This window comes from Eucyclogobius newberryi, unplaced genomic scaffold (assembly GCF_026437365.1).
Source record: "Eucyclogobius newberryi isolate DKJ021-1_F unplaced genomic scaffold, fEucNew1.0.hap1 SCAF_11, whole genome shotgun sequence".
NCBI lineage: Eukaryota > Metazoa > Chordata > Actinopteri > Gobiiformes > Gobiidae > Eucyclogobius > Eucyclogobius newberryi.
In genome coordinates, this window is record NW_027315735.1 from 19401937 (window position 1) to 19415332 (window position 13396).

The following is a 13396-nucleotide window of genomic DNA, read 5'->3' on the forward strand; positions in this document are numbered from 1 at the left end:
AACAATAACAATATAACACAATAAGCCAGCAATATAGTTAAATTGTACTTCCTGTGCATATTCAAATATCTGTCACTACACTTTGTTTTTTAGTAAGGGTAAGATTGGTAATATTGTAGTCTTTATTTTGCACCCTCTTGATTTAGGTGAACTTAGTGCCTCCTTAAGGACCACTACTGCTACTACCTCATGCCCAGAAATACATTCAGAGGACAAACTACGTAGAATATCATACACTTACATTAAGGATGTCTGTGCACGAACCATTGCTATAAAATAATTAGAATTATTTTAGCTGAGTCCAACTTAGAATCTCTGCCAGAGAACCTGTCGCTTGTCAAGGCTTGATAAATGTATTAAAAACTGAACAATCCTCATCTAACACGCAGTAAAATATACCATATAAAAGAAATAAGCAACAAAATTGATGTAATTATAGATTTATTAATTTATAATGCAAGCTTTTGTTTGCCGCTTTACATTTTAGTCTTTACATGGTTCATACAGAGCTAAACGTCATAGCAGTGACACAAAGTGACAACACAAAGCCCAAGACACTCAATGGAAGGAATCAAGAGGTTTACATCTTTTCCCCGGTGCATCACCTTTAAGACCACATGCCCTCACTGTACTGTGTCACATGCATTTCACTACGCCAGGCTCACTTTCACACACACACACAGCCACAAAAAAACTCAACAAATACCTATGCACAAGATTAAAATGTATATTTAAATTTTATATAAATGATATTAATGAATTCCACAATAAAAAGCAAACAAGAAGTAAAGACAGCATCTCAAAAGTAGAAGATTTTCCAACTCCTTTTGATATTGTCCCATCTTCAAACGCTGCCTCTTCTGTCTGCACTGAACTGGCCTGTCTTATCGGCTTTACTGAATAAAGAATATTCCATTGAGTCTTAGCCAAAGGTGGGATTGCCACACCAAATGGCCCATGAGCAAAACATCATTAAACTTCTTCAGCCGTTTTATTCTCTCCCAAAGACTGCTGCAGTTGATGACCGCTTGCACATCCATCGAACATTCCCGGTTCAGTCTGTTTCTGCTGCTTTAATGCCGAATGGAACGATAAGCAGGGGGTATAAAGTTCAAGAAAAATGGCACATTTTATCTTGGTTACTCAAATGTAAAATCACTATGTTAGAAGATGAAGTGCCGTAGAGGATTAACACCACTCAGTAACATTAATATGAGAAGAAGGCAGGGTTAGATACATCTGCATCCACACAGTAGACCTTTGAAATATGTCCTGCTGAAAACAGGTCCAATGTTGTTTTGTTTGAATTAAAAGGTTCTTCTAGTAAAAGGTGAGGTGATGTTACAATGTTGGCACCAAAAGGAAACTTTGGAGAAGAGTTGCACTAAAGCAGAGGTGACTGCAGCCCGACTCTGGACTCCAGAGCGAGTGCAAGTGCAGAGGATGAACAGGGCTGGATGTGTGCTAAGGGCTTTAGAAGAGGAGACAGCAGTTACTCTCTGTGGTTTTCTCTCTGTTTCTTTGACCTACAAAGACAGGAAGCAGAGACATGACTTAGAAATGTTAAACATTACATTAAGGTTACCGTCAAGAAAGACGTGCATGCTAAAATAAAATGTGCATAAAATCACTGTATATTCTTGATCAAAATTATATATATATATATATATATATATATATATATATATATATATATATATATATATATACACACACAGCATTTCACATTTTACAAATGAGTCTAAACTTGACTGTTAATGTGACAGTGACGTCTTAGTGACCGCTCGATCAGTTGAAATGTGTGTTCACAAAGAAGAAACCTCAAGCACAAAAAAAAACATTTGTATTCACAAGTAAGACATCACACTCATGTTTTCTTTCTTTATTTGTAAATGCTACATCTTTGACTTAATATTTTCTTGATTAAGTAATTTCATGCACAAATATAGATGTACACACATTTTTATTTGGCATACACATCTTGACCGACAGTAACCTTCACTTAAGAATACTAAAATAAACATAGCAGTCTTCTTACCATGAGAGTTGGGCTCCGGAAGAGTTTCTCTGGCCACCAAATGCATTACAGTAGTTCGTCCGGGAGGTAGCTTTAGAGCTAGAAAAAAAAAAAATAATAATAATAGTAATATCAAAATAACTCACGCACACTTGTAATCTTCTTTTTTTCTTCCTCTTCAAAAAAAAGGTTGCCTAAGGTTAGATTTAGTGCTGGGGAAAAAGAAGTCTTCAGTTCATGGGGTCAGCCAAGTGCTGCCCGGTGGTCAAGTGTTTAAGGCAACAGCACACGTGTCATGACTTCAAATCCCAGGTCCGACAATTTACTGCATGTCCTCTCTTCGTTCTCTCCATCTCTATCTACATCCATTTTTAAATTTATTTAATGGGAAACACTGGAACTTACCTCCCAGAGTGACGTTGCCATGAAGGAAGCGTCCCTGAAAAATGAGTCGTAGTATACTAGGGCTACTCACACGCTCCTCCTCCCATCCTGTCAAATAATAAAGACGTGCAACTTTGCAAATGTCGCATGAATAATACTCAAAAACAAAAACACACTAGCACATCATTTAGAAAAGAAAAAAAAAATTCAAACCACATACCTGCAGGCCAGTTTTCAAACACATGCTTAGCTATGTCTGTGGCCGAATCATTTGGAGAAAAGGTGAAGTCTTGAGTTTTTCCACTGACAAGGATAAGGCGGAGGTGAACCTAAAGAAACACAGTCAAACATGTCAGTGCTGTATCCATGAAAATCCTGCATCAGATGTAGTGGAGGGAGGAGTGACCTTCACATGGCTGTAAAGAAATGTGTTGTTGTTGTTGTTGTTGTTGTTGTTGTTGTTGTTGTTGTTGTTGTTGTTGTTGTTGTTGTTGTTGTTGTTGTTGTTGTTGTTGTTGTTGTTGTTGTTGTTGTTGTTGTTGTTGTTGTTGTTGTTGTTGTTGTTGTTGTTGTTGTTGTTGTTGTTGTTGTTGTTGTTGTTGTTGTTGTTGTTGTTGTTGTTGTTGTTGTTGTTGTTGTTGTTGTTGTTGTTGTTGTTGTTGTTGTTGTTGTTGTTGTTGTTGTTGTTGTTGTTGTTGTTGTTGTTGTTGTTGTTGTTGTTGTTGTTGTTGTTGTTGTTGTTGTTGTTGTTGTTGTTGTTGTTGTTGTTGTTGTTGTTGTTGTTGTTGTTGTTGTTGTTGTTGTTGTTGTTGTTGTTGTTGTTGTTGTTGTTGTTGTTGTTGTTGTTGTTGTTGTTGTTGTTGTTGTTGTTGTTGTTGTTGTTGTTGTTGTTTAGTCTGCCATTTTAAATTGTACCCTTATGTTTACAATTTAAACTCTGATTATTGGCTTATACAATTCCTGAGTCACTTTGCATGGCCCGTTTAAGGTGAATTGCAGATTTCGGCTGTAGGTGGGCTCTATGAAGCAGAGATCGTGTGGTAGAGTGCACAGTGTTTTATAGATCAGGAGTTTGCATGGCAGGTGCCTCTAGTGGCCATGCGGAATATGCACTTGCTCAGCAAAATTCCTACACAATCCTTTATAAGTGAGGCCCCAGATCGCCACCCATTGACTGTGCAACTTCATTCAGCAGAGGCTTATGTTGAAGTGAGCCCTTGTTGTGGGGGACAACAGATAAAGGTGGGGGCAAGAACACAGGCACTTTAGTTTAGTCTGGTTTGTTGGCCTAATGCCATAACCCCAGGTGTCCCAGACAGCTCTGGGTCTTCAATTACAATTACGTGGCAAGTGCAAACCTCTAAAGGGGGTTTCTCCAGATATAGAGGTTTAGTACGTTATCAAGATAAAATTCTATAAATAGCTGGATAATAGGTTCATTATACTGAAATAAAAACTGATTTAAAAATCATATTTCACATACCATGCAATAATGTTTACAGTAATAAGATTTAAATCCAACTGAAATCAGACAGACATTTCAAAGAAAGGAAACTTCCGCTTTACAGTCAAATAGATTAGGGGAATTAATTCCTTCTACTTAAAGAGGATAAACATGAACTTTCTTGCATCACAAATCATGGAGTAGAGAACAAAGAGCTCCACGAGGTGTGACGTCAGGGATGCTTCAACTCTGAGCTGTTTACAAATACAATCTGCCTTTGGTGGTCCTGTATGAACCCTTCCCCCCCTTAAACCGGATAACCTCAATGAGGGGTTGCACCTCCATGTCATCATTAACAAGCTCTGCCCCCATTTCCACTTCTTTCATCTCCAGCAAAATAAAAACAATGTAAAATCTGCCTGGTTACAAATGGCAGCATCCAATAACCCACTAACATCTATGAGATGAAAGGTTAATACCTTCAAATACAATCATGTTTTATTATATTACCATAGATATGTGATCATTCAATTGTATGTATTTAAAAGAATAAATAAATACATGCATACACACATGCATAAATAAACAAATGCATAGATGAACACCACACACACAAATCCTGAAAAAAATAAAAGTAATTTGAAGAAAAATAGGTACAGATTCTACATATGACCAGTAGTTCATTGTTTAAAATGAGTATTTAAGCCAGAATTTGGGCTAGAGTGTGACCTGGACATATGAGGGTCAAATCAATTGGCATCAAAACCTTGAATGGAAAGTAGGGCACAGTTTAACTGAGATTATGGACAGATGGTGTCAGAGGAGCAGTATTCAAGTGTTTATGGACAGTTGCTAATCCATGAACCCCAGCAATCAACCCCCTCAAAATCTACGATCAGGGTAAAATCAACCCTTGTACGTTTTACAGCTACTTCCTCACTACTTCCTATTGTAGTTTCTCACACTTAAGGCACACTTTTGAAGAAACGTTTTGTCTCCAAAACAAAGACATGCTGCATTAAATAAATATCATGAAAATTACTGAAACTTACCATGTCTAGATCTCTCTGGCTGGTCATAGTTGAGGCAGGATGAAGGTGGTAGATGATGTGCAGACAAAGCAGGTCTGAGAGCTTCAGCTGCTAGAGAGGACCAGAGCCCTAACACAAACAGACACCATCACAGCCTGGCACCAGGGCATCACTGATGCATTACACCATTCTCAGGACATTATGTATGTGACAAATATCAAAGATATTTTCTATTATCAACTCTTATTCGCACATTATCAATGATGATATTACAACTCAGAATTAGAACTAGTGTATAGTGGGACTAATGTCCCTAAAGCCTTGGCTAAAGGCTAACTATGCCAAAGGCAAATAAAAACAACGATATAGCCTTCAAAGCTAACGAGTAGACACATTTTCAGGCGGACTGCTTTTCTACAAGGTTGATGTTACATTAACTCATTTGAACCAGAATTAACACACCCGTTAACATAATACGTATGCACAAAATCGCAGTTCTATAACTGGCTAAATCGGAGCAGATAAAGGTTTCGTCTTTGAGCTCGCCGTTAGCTGCGTTAGTGAATGCTAACTGAAAGCTAAACTGCTAACATACAATAATACCCAGCCGTACTCGGTCGCTCTCACCTGCATTTGATTACAATTGTGGAAATTGACATCAAGATGCGCTGACAACCAAGTAGTTGTCGTGTACTATGAGTAAAACATCGAAAGTATCACGATTTGATGGATCTGAATAGCTTGCGAATAAGACGAAAAACACCGGAAGTCAGCAGGTTGTAAACACAGATGCTACCGCAAAGGTGACTGGGAATTGATGTCTTCAGATAATGTGGTTCAGTTTTACATAATAACAAAGAGAAAGTAGTACATTCCCCAGGTTTAGCAAAAGCAAGCTGATCTTTTGCTTGCCTTAACCAGAATTTGCTTGCATGCATGCTCTAGCCTATATTTACTGGTTAAACTTTGTGAAAACAAAGTAGCATTTTATTTCCACTGGGAAAAACATAATTTTAGTTAGTAAAGTGCTATCTAACCGTTTAAGATAAGATAAGATAAGATATTCCTTTATTGTCCCACATGGGGAAATTTCATTGATGCAACGCAGGTAGTTTATCACCGTTCAGTGTGATTATTCCTATTACCCTTATTTATATATTGTGTTTCATTATTCTAATTAATTTCACTTATTCATTATTTATGGAACTCTTGTAGAAAATAAAAAACTTAGACTTTATAGACTAAGCCAGATATAGTCAATAAAGTCTAACTATATATATATATATATATATATATATATATATATATATATATATATATATATATATATATATATAATCTATATCTATATCTATATCTATATCAAGATAAGATAATCCTTTATTGTCCACACATGGGCGAAATTTCGTTGTTACACGCAGTGATACAGGGGGAAAAGGACAGATAACGTATAGGAAGTTTCAAAAAAACACTCTTAATAGAAGAACTCTTATAAACAAAACAAAAAACTTTTAACAAAACTCCTCTCATATCTTAATATAATGTATATATAATGATACTACAGCATACAAGAATGTAAAATAATGCTTTGTCAGATTTGCTCTATGGCTGTTCACGAAGGGTAGAACGTGTTAAAAAATACAGAATAAAAATATATAAACATCATTCAATGATACATGCTACTATGGGTATATTTTGGGTATGTTTCATTATTCTAATTGATTTCAGCCACATATGTCCCTTGTGATGCCGAACACTAGTGTAATTCCAGTTTAAAGTATAAGTCATAATCGTCAGTGTCACTTGTTCTTAAATGTAACACTGCAGTCTGCCCATTTTGGGACAAATATCTTAAATTAACAACTTTTTTCCTCACAAACAGACCTGTAAAATCAGTTACTTATTGACCTTCTTATTCGTAAGAGTGTCTTTCGCAAAGTATTATGTAATGTACTGAAACGACTACAAATTGTGTGTCCTTAGTCGATGTTTACTTGAGTACCGGAACTCAGTTTCCCAGAATCCCCCAGTACGCATGCGTACACCGTGTTGCCTGACAGTGGTAAACAGACGTCAGAAGGGAGTCTTCGCCTCGAGTCAAAACAAAACAAAACAAGTCAAAATCGGCAAAGAAGTGGACGACTGGAAACAAATCTGCGATTATACGTTCAACAAATTCGACCAGTGGAAGGTCAACTACTTAGAAGAAGTTTGAGTGGTGTTTTTTTGAGTTTTTTCGCGGAATGTTAACTCTGGAGTAGCAGGAGCTTAAGCGGCTAACATTACCGCGGCTATCGTGCGCTTTCCAAACTGCGGCGATTGGCGACCTAAGCGCTGGAAAGTAGACCTTACGTAACCCATTCACAACTACTTTATAGTTTTGAGGCGCGTGGACGGAGAAGAACCAACTAGAGCTCTTTCTTCAATCTAAATGGTTTACTAAGTGCTTCTTGGCGCATCGTGCCGCGGCATAGTGGAGAAACATGGCAGATGGTGACATGCGCCCGTTCGCAATGTGGCGGATAGTACAGACCTGAGACACGAGGACTGGACTGTAAACCACCGAGAAAGGGACTCGTGCTGTATCGCTTGACTTTATGTTTACTTGGAATCATTTGCGCGGGCTAAAGGCAACTGTTTTTATACGTTTTTTTAGCTAATAGACCATCCATTTCATAAAAAAGCACACGTTTCGTTTCATGCATAGCACATAGTAAGTTTTTAAAGTGGAATTCAAAGTAAACTTACTGACGGACATTGAGTTGTTTACAAGTGGAGACGGGACCCCGAGAAGCTCCTGTGTAAAAGTCTGTCAGATACTCTGTTAGACCGCTCTGGACTTTACAAATACCACACTTTTATCAGTGGAAAACGAATGCGCTCCAATATAAGTAGGCCTATATTTGATTGTTAATTCAATTTAACGTTTGGATATTTTAGTTTCATTTCTGTAAGAAGTGGCTGTAGTTGGGAAGTTGTCCCTCACTCGCTGTTTATTTCATTCAAACAAAGAGACTCTTACGCTCTATATCGGAAGCTTTATGATAGTTACTATTAAGAAGATTATTTGGGTTCCCTAATCTCCAATCTGAGGATTAACTGAAGCGATTGGTGTGGTCGGATGATTACGCCTCTTTTCGTGGACCCATTGTTTACATTCATCACTGAACCAGACTGTTTTTGTGCGCTTCAAAGTTATTGGTACATGTTCTGAGTGGCCTCTACTTTTAAATTGGGAGGCACTGGATATGGCCATGATGGAGGAGTCAAACTTGCCCCCGATTGACCCAGATTTTGAGCCCCAAAGTAGACCGCGGTCATGCACCTGGCCTCTCCCCAGACCGGACCTCTCCGTGGTCAAATCCGAGGGCACCGAAGGCACCGAGTCCGCCTCCGGTACTCCGCCCGCGGACGAGGACAAGCCTGACACGCAGCAAATCGCACTCGAGTACGAAAAGTCTGCGGCGGCAACAGAGGGTGGACTTGTGCCCAGTGTGGGAGGGGGCGCAGCAACACCACGGAAAGGGTCATCACGCCGCAACGCGTGGGGAAACCAGAGCTACGCAGATCTGATCAGTCAGGCAATCGAGAACTCACCTGAGAAGAGGCTTACACTGGCCCAGATCTATGAGTGGATGGTGAAAACAGTGCCTTATTTTAGAGACAAAGGAGACAGCAATAGCTCTGCAGGCTGGAAGGTAAAGTCAGTCCTCGACACTCAATATTGTCTAATTATTTATATTATTGTGTGAGAGTAAAATAATTCCTTAACTTGTTGACATTTTAATAATTGATTGATTAATAACTAGTTATTGTATGGAGAGATTTGATTTAATATTTTAAATTATATTTATTTTATATTTATCCTTTGCCATTTTCCCCCCTTTTTATTTGCAGAATTCAATCCGCCATAATTTATCACTCCACAACAAGTTTTTGAGAGTGCACAATGAGTCAACTGGTAAGAGTTCATGGTGGATGCTCAACCCAGAGGGAGGTAAAACTGGGAAAGCTCCTCGGCGCAGAGCAGCATCCATGGACAACAGCAGCAAGCTCCTGAAGAGCCGCATGCGTGCAAAGCAAACTAAGAAGCAGGCAGTTGCCGCAGGACTGGCTAGTTCTGGCACCACGCTGCAGACGGAGGGTAATGGAGCCTCCGCAGGATCTGACAGTCCAAACTCCTCCCAACAGTTTTCCAAATGGGTGAACAGCAACAGCCCATCATCTCGGGGCAGTCTGGACGATGCGGACATGTGGACCACCTTCAGACCCCGCACCAGCTCTAATGCCAGCACACTGAGTGGCCGTTTGTCCCCTATCGCTCCGGGACAGGAAGATGACAATAACCTTCCCGATGACAGTCTTTTGGGACGATATGCGACCCCGACTCTTACAGAGACCTTAATGGAGGAGTTGGACCTGATTGATGGCCTTACTTTGATGACAGCTCAGGGTGGAGCCAGTCCCAGCACTGCCCCCCCGGCACCCCCCACACCTCTGCCCTCTGCTTCCACTCTGTTACCTCGGGGATCCAGCTTCTCCTCATTTCATCAGCGGCACTCCTCCACTCTCCCACAGACTATCCCTCACAGCAATACCTCTGCTGCAGTTTCCCAGTGTGGTCCCAGTAGCAAGGAGGCCTCATTCAGCAACTCCCTGTTCAACCCTTTGCCCAACGCCATGTCCAGCTCAATGTCCAGCTCAATGTCCAGCTCAATGTCCAGCTCAATGTCCAACGCCATGTCCAACGCCATGTCCAACGCCATGTCCAGCTCCTCTCGAGGCAGCAACCACTTTAACCATGTCCCATCGAGTCTGGAGGCACTACTGACATCAGACTCTCCCCCTCCCAGCGAGGTCCTCCTGTCTCAAATGGATCCAGGGGGTGTGGGGCTGATGGGTCTGGGCTCATCTATGGTGGGTGTCCGGTCCAAAGCATCACTTGGGCCGTTGCTGATGGGAAAGGGCATGGAGCCCAACACTGTGGCCCCCATGGCCCTTCAAATGCAGCAACAAGCTCATCACCTTCACCAACAGCAGCAGCACCACCATGTGATAGGCCTTAACATGGGTATGCTCTCCAGCCTGTCCTCAGACACACCCCACCTCTCAGGCCCTAAAGCGCAGCACAGTAGCATAGGTGTGGTGGGTTCTCATCACCAGGGGGGCGTCCCTTCAGCCAATCCCAATATGGGCCTACAGGGGATGGGTCAGTATGGTGCATCCTCCTGCTTCCAGACCACAGATCGACTGCCTACAGACCTGGACATTGACATGTTCACCGAAAATCTGGATTGTGATGTGGACTACATCATCAACACTGACCTCATGGATGGCATTGACTTCAACTTTGACCCCATACTCCCAGACACCCAAGGCTACACGGGGCCTGCCTCCACACAGGGGTCTTCCCACAACTGGGTGCCCAGCTAAGTCTTCAGTAGGCTGCATCCACAAGCCAGGTACAGTACTAATGTACGATCACTGTGATGTAGCTAGCGTTAATTTACTTAAAGCACAATAAAAATACAATTTATCCATTCCCTATTGTTTTGCAGGTAATGATTGTCATTTATAACAATGACAAGATGATTGGTGCATTGATCGTCCTCACTGGATAAAGATACGGATTGAAAATACCTTCTAACAAAGTCAGACCTCATTATTGCCATGTGCCAAGACATGCAGAAGACAAGAGGAGTCCCAAGCTTCTCTGCACTAATTCAGTACTTGGATTGGCACCTGGACATCTTTTCTTTTGTAATTTTTCTCAATTTTGTCTTAAGTAGACAAAGACAAGTTGACTCATTGTTTTGGAGGGTTAGGCATTTCCATGGGGTTAAACCCTTAATGTTTTACAGAAGAAATGGTACCTCTGACTCCTTGTTTGTACATGGAAGTGACTTGTCTTCTGTTAAGTTGAAATATTGATCAAAAGCAGATTGACCACAATGCTGCGCTTCCTATGTCCAAAGAGATTTCATTGATGTCACAAGTGAAAACCTTTGAGGCGTGGTCCATAGACTGTGATGAGACCAGTCTGAGGTATTTACCTGCAATTTGGCTAAGCGCTATCTACACAGATTTTGATGTATTATTTTCTTTGTAATGATAACGTTGAAAGTGTTATATTCAAAAGTCCTGTATTATGTGGACAGACCCTTTGAGCATTTGGTACTCACAATAATCATCACTGAGAGCGCTAGAAGCTCTGTTCATACGTAATAGGTATACGTAATAGTCTACATAATCAGGTGTAAATTCAGCAAGTGCTCCTCTGTTCTCTACACCACCTAGATCATTCTGATCATGTCAGTGCTAAAACTGAAGAAATATCCAATCTAAGAACCAATTTTAGTTGGCATAGCCTCATTAACCAAAATAATAGTGTTTGTACTTATTTTTATTCTTAGTTTTTTACTTTCAATCATGTTTAAAAGCATGAAATGGCCATCCCTCTAAAAGCCTGAATAACGTATAGTAGAAGGCCTTTCATGTTGACAATGGTATGTATTTGCAAACATTTTGCTACCATTCAGTGTGTTCAAATGTCAGTCAGAGAGTTTGAAGCCTTTTAAGGGGCAGTTCAACTCAGAAAATGAAGTACACTGATTTCTGAATTACAAAATGGGGCATTTTAGGTAGTTATTTAACTATGGTTTGGGTGATAAGTTGGCAAATTATTATGTTGTCTGAGACAGCTGTCCAGCTTCTTTGTCTGATGTACTACCTAATATTTTATACTTTTCTGTGCATTTCTAGAGCACTTAGGTTCCCTTCACAGGGTCCCCTCATCCCTGGAATGTTAAACAATTTCTAAAGGTTTAACAAGAGTCTAAATCCTGTATGCATGTTATGTACAGATTGCACATGTACTCAAACTGTCTTTCTATGCAGATTTATCAGGAGAACACTGCAGAATCCTGAAGGATAATTTGAAATCACTTCTTGAAGGTTTATGCTTCTTAATTTACTCCTGATATTAGTGGTGCAAGGGTGCGGCATGACACAATATCCTCACACTTTGATTATTGAATACTAACTTTCAAGGAATTTATAGTGTGTGATGACAAAAAGAATATATTTGATTATAGTTTTAATATACAATTTAGATTGAGCTAATAAACGAGATATTAGAAAATATAAATATATTACTAATGTTTTTTTACAACATTTTAATGGTAATTTTCTATACTTTTATTTTTGTAAAGGATCAGATGCATGTAGATTTTTACATAACCAAAGGAACACTAATACTGTATTGGACTGGCATTAGGGAGTGCTTCAGCCTATGACAACAACGAAGGGTAGTTCAATTGTGAATCAAAACATGACCGCTATAATTCACAACGTATGGCATGTATTCGTTTTTTTTAACTTATTTTTTTTTTGCATACACCAAGAAACTCCACAAAAGAACGCCTTAAAGGGTAAAAACTTCTCATTGTCTCAAACATCTCAAAAGAAGCTGTGGTGCCTTTTGGCAAGAAATCAGGCCACATTAGAATGCATTGAATATTTATTGTTTTATTTTTTTCAAGGCTGACTGGGAGTCTTGAAGTGTTGTTGGGAAACAATCCCTGCTCTGTATATTGCTTGTTTTTGTTTTATCTTTTGACTGCCAATGTTTGGATACTATAGCATGTAAACTCTGTAATAGATTTAATTTTGCCCTATTTTCCTTTAAAGCATATGTTTTGTTGTTGGTAGTTAACTCATAGGGTCATGCCCTATGAGGTCCCTGGAGTTCTACTCTTCATAATCATTGTTATACTGTAGTTTTGTGAATATGTTTTGTGTTAAGCACTCTTCTCTTTTTCACAGATTATATTAATGGTGCTAAAACGGTCTCAGAGCACACTTTAATACAATGGTATTTTAAATACCAAGGTTACCGAGAGTTACGTAAGAACAAAATGTAATTCGATTAGTAAACATAAATTAGTAAACAATCATTAGTCCCTTGCATCTTTTCATTATTTTTCCCTTTTATAGATATCAAATATCATCTACAACTTAATTGAATAAAAGAACTTAAAGTGCATGGGAAAAATACATATTTACTATTCATTCAGAAAGATGTGCAGTTGATTGTTTTGGAAACATTTGCAGATAATGCATATCTACTGCATACAATCTGGCAGGTGTAATGTTTTACATATTTTATCCTTTTAAAGTAGATTATTGGTACGCCTTGCGTGTGATACATGTTACACATTAGCCCCAGTAACAGCATTTTATAATTTGGCTAGGTTTTTATTTCATTTTCCATGGGTTGGTGGGTGGGAAGGGCATAACGTGCATAAGCCAATAAAGTCATGACTTTGTTAATAGTTTTTCTTTCTCCTCTCGGCTGAACCAATGTTTTTAATTTTTACAAAATATAAAGTCAGTCGGAAATAACAGACATAATTTCAATAAAATCAATAGACCAATTTTGTTTTTTGGTTGTGTTTAGTTTAGATTAGTCTTTGGCTTCGAGAACAAAGATGTTTTTTCAAGTTGATGAAATCAAGTCAG

General features: G+C 39.3%; 2 protein-coding genes across 2 annotated transcripts; one reads left to right on the forward strand and one right to left on the reverse strand.

The window, feature by feature from the left end:
- Positions 1–428: 428 nt before the first annotated feature.
- Positions 429–5686, reverse strand: ubl3b (ubiquitin-like 3b). The gene is made up of 6 exons (XM_072437513.1): positions 5504–5686; positions 4898–5005; positions 2622–2730; positions 2423–2509; positions 2039–2116; positions 429–1526 (listed from the first exon to the last, which is right to left on the reverse strand). Exons 2-6 carry the CDS (start codon positions 4922–4924, stop codon positions 1474–1476), a joined length of 354 nt encoding a protein of 117 aa, XP_072293614.1. The 5' UTR covers positions 4925–5005; positions 5504–5686; the 3' UTR covers positions 429–1473.
- Positions 5687–6909: 1223 nt separating this feature from the next.
- On the forward strand, positions 6910–13309 carry foxo4 (forkhead box O4). The gene is made up of 3 exons (XM_072437526.1): positions 6910–8574; positions 8774–10338; positions 10435–13309. Exons 1-2 carry the CDS (start codon positions 8125–8127, stop codon positions 10307–10309), a joined length of 1986 nt encoding a protein of 661 aa, XP_072293627.1. The 5' UTR covers positions 6910–8124; the 3' UTR covers positions 10310–10338; positions 10435–13309.
- Positions 13310–13396: the final 87 nt, after the last annotated feature.

Excerpts from the sequence above, each read along its gene's own strand:
- ubl3b (XM_072437513.1), bottom strand. The coding sequence starts at position 4,924 with ATGACCAGCCAGAGAGATCTAGACATG. Across the intron at positions 2,510-2,621 it reads GTTTGAAAACTGGCCTGCAG|GATGGGAGGAGGAGCGTGTG; the intron begins GTATGTGGTTTG and ends ATTATTTGACAG. Across the intron at positions 2,117-2,422 it reads TGGCAACGTCACTCTGGGAG|CTCTAAAGCTACCTCCCGGA; the intron begins GTAAGTTCCAGT and ends TTTTTTTTCTAG.
- foxo4 (XM_072437526.1), top strand. The coding sequence starts at position 8,125 with ATGGCCATGATGGAGGAGTCAAACTTGCCCCCGATTGACCCAGATTTT. Across the intron at positions 8,575-8,773 it reads ATAGCTCTGCAGGCTGGAAG|AATTCAATCCGCCATAATTT; the intron begins GTAAAGTCAGTC and ends TTTTATTTGCAG.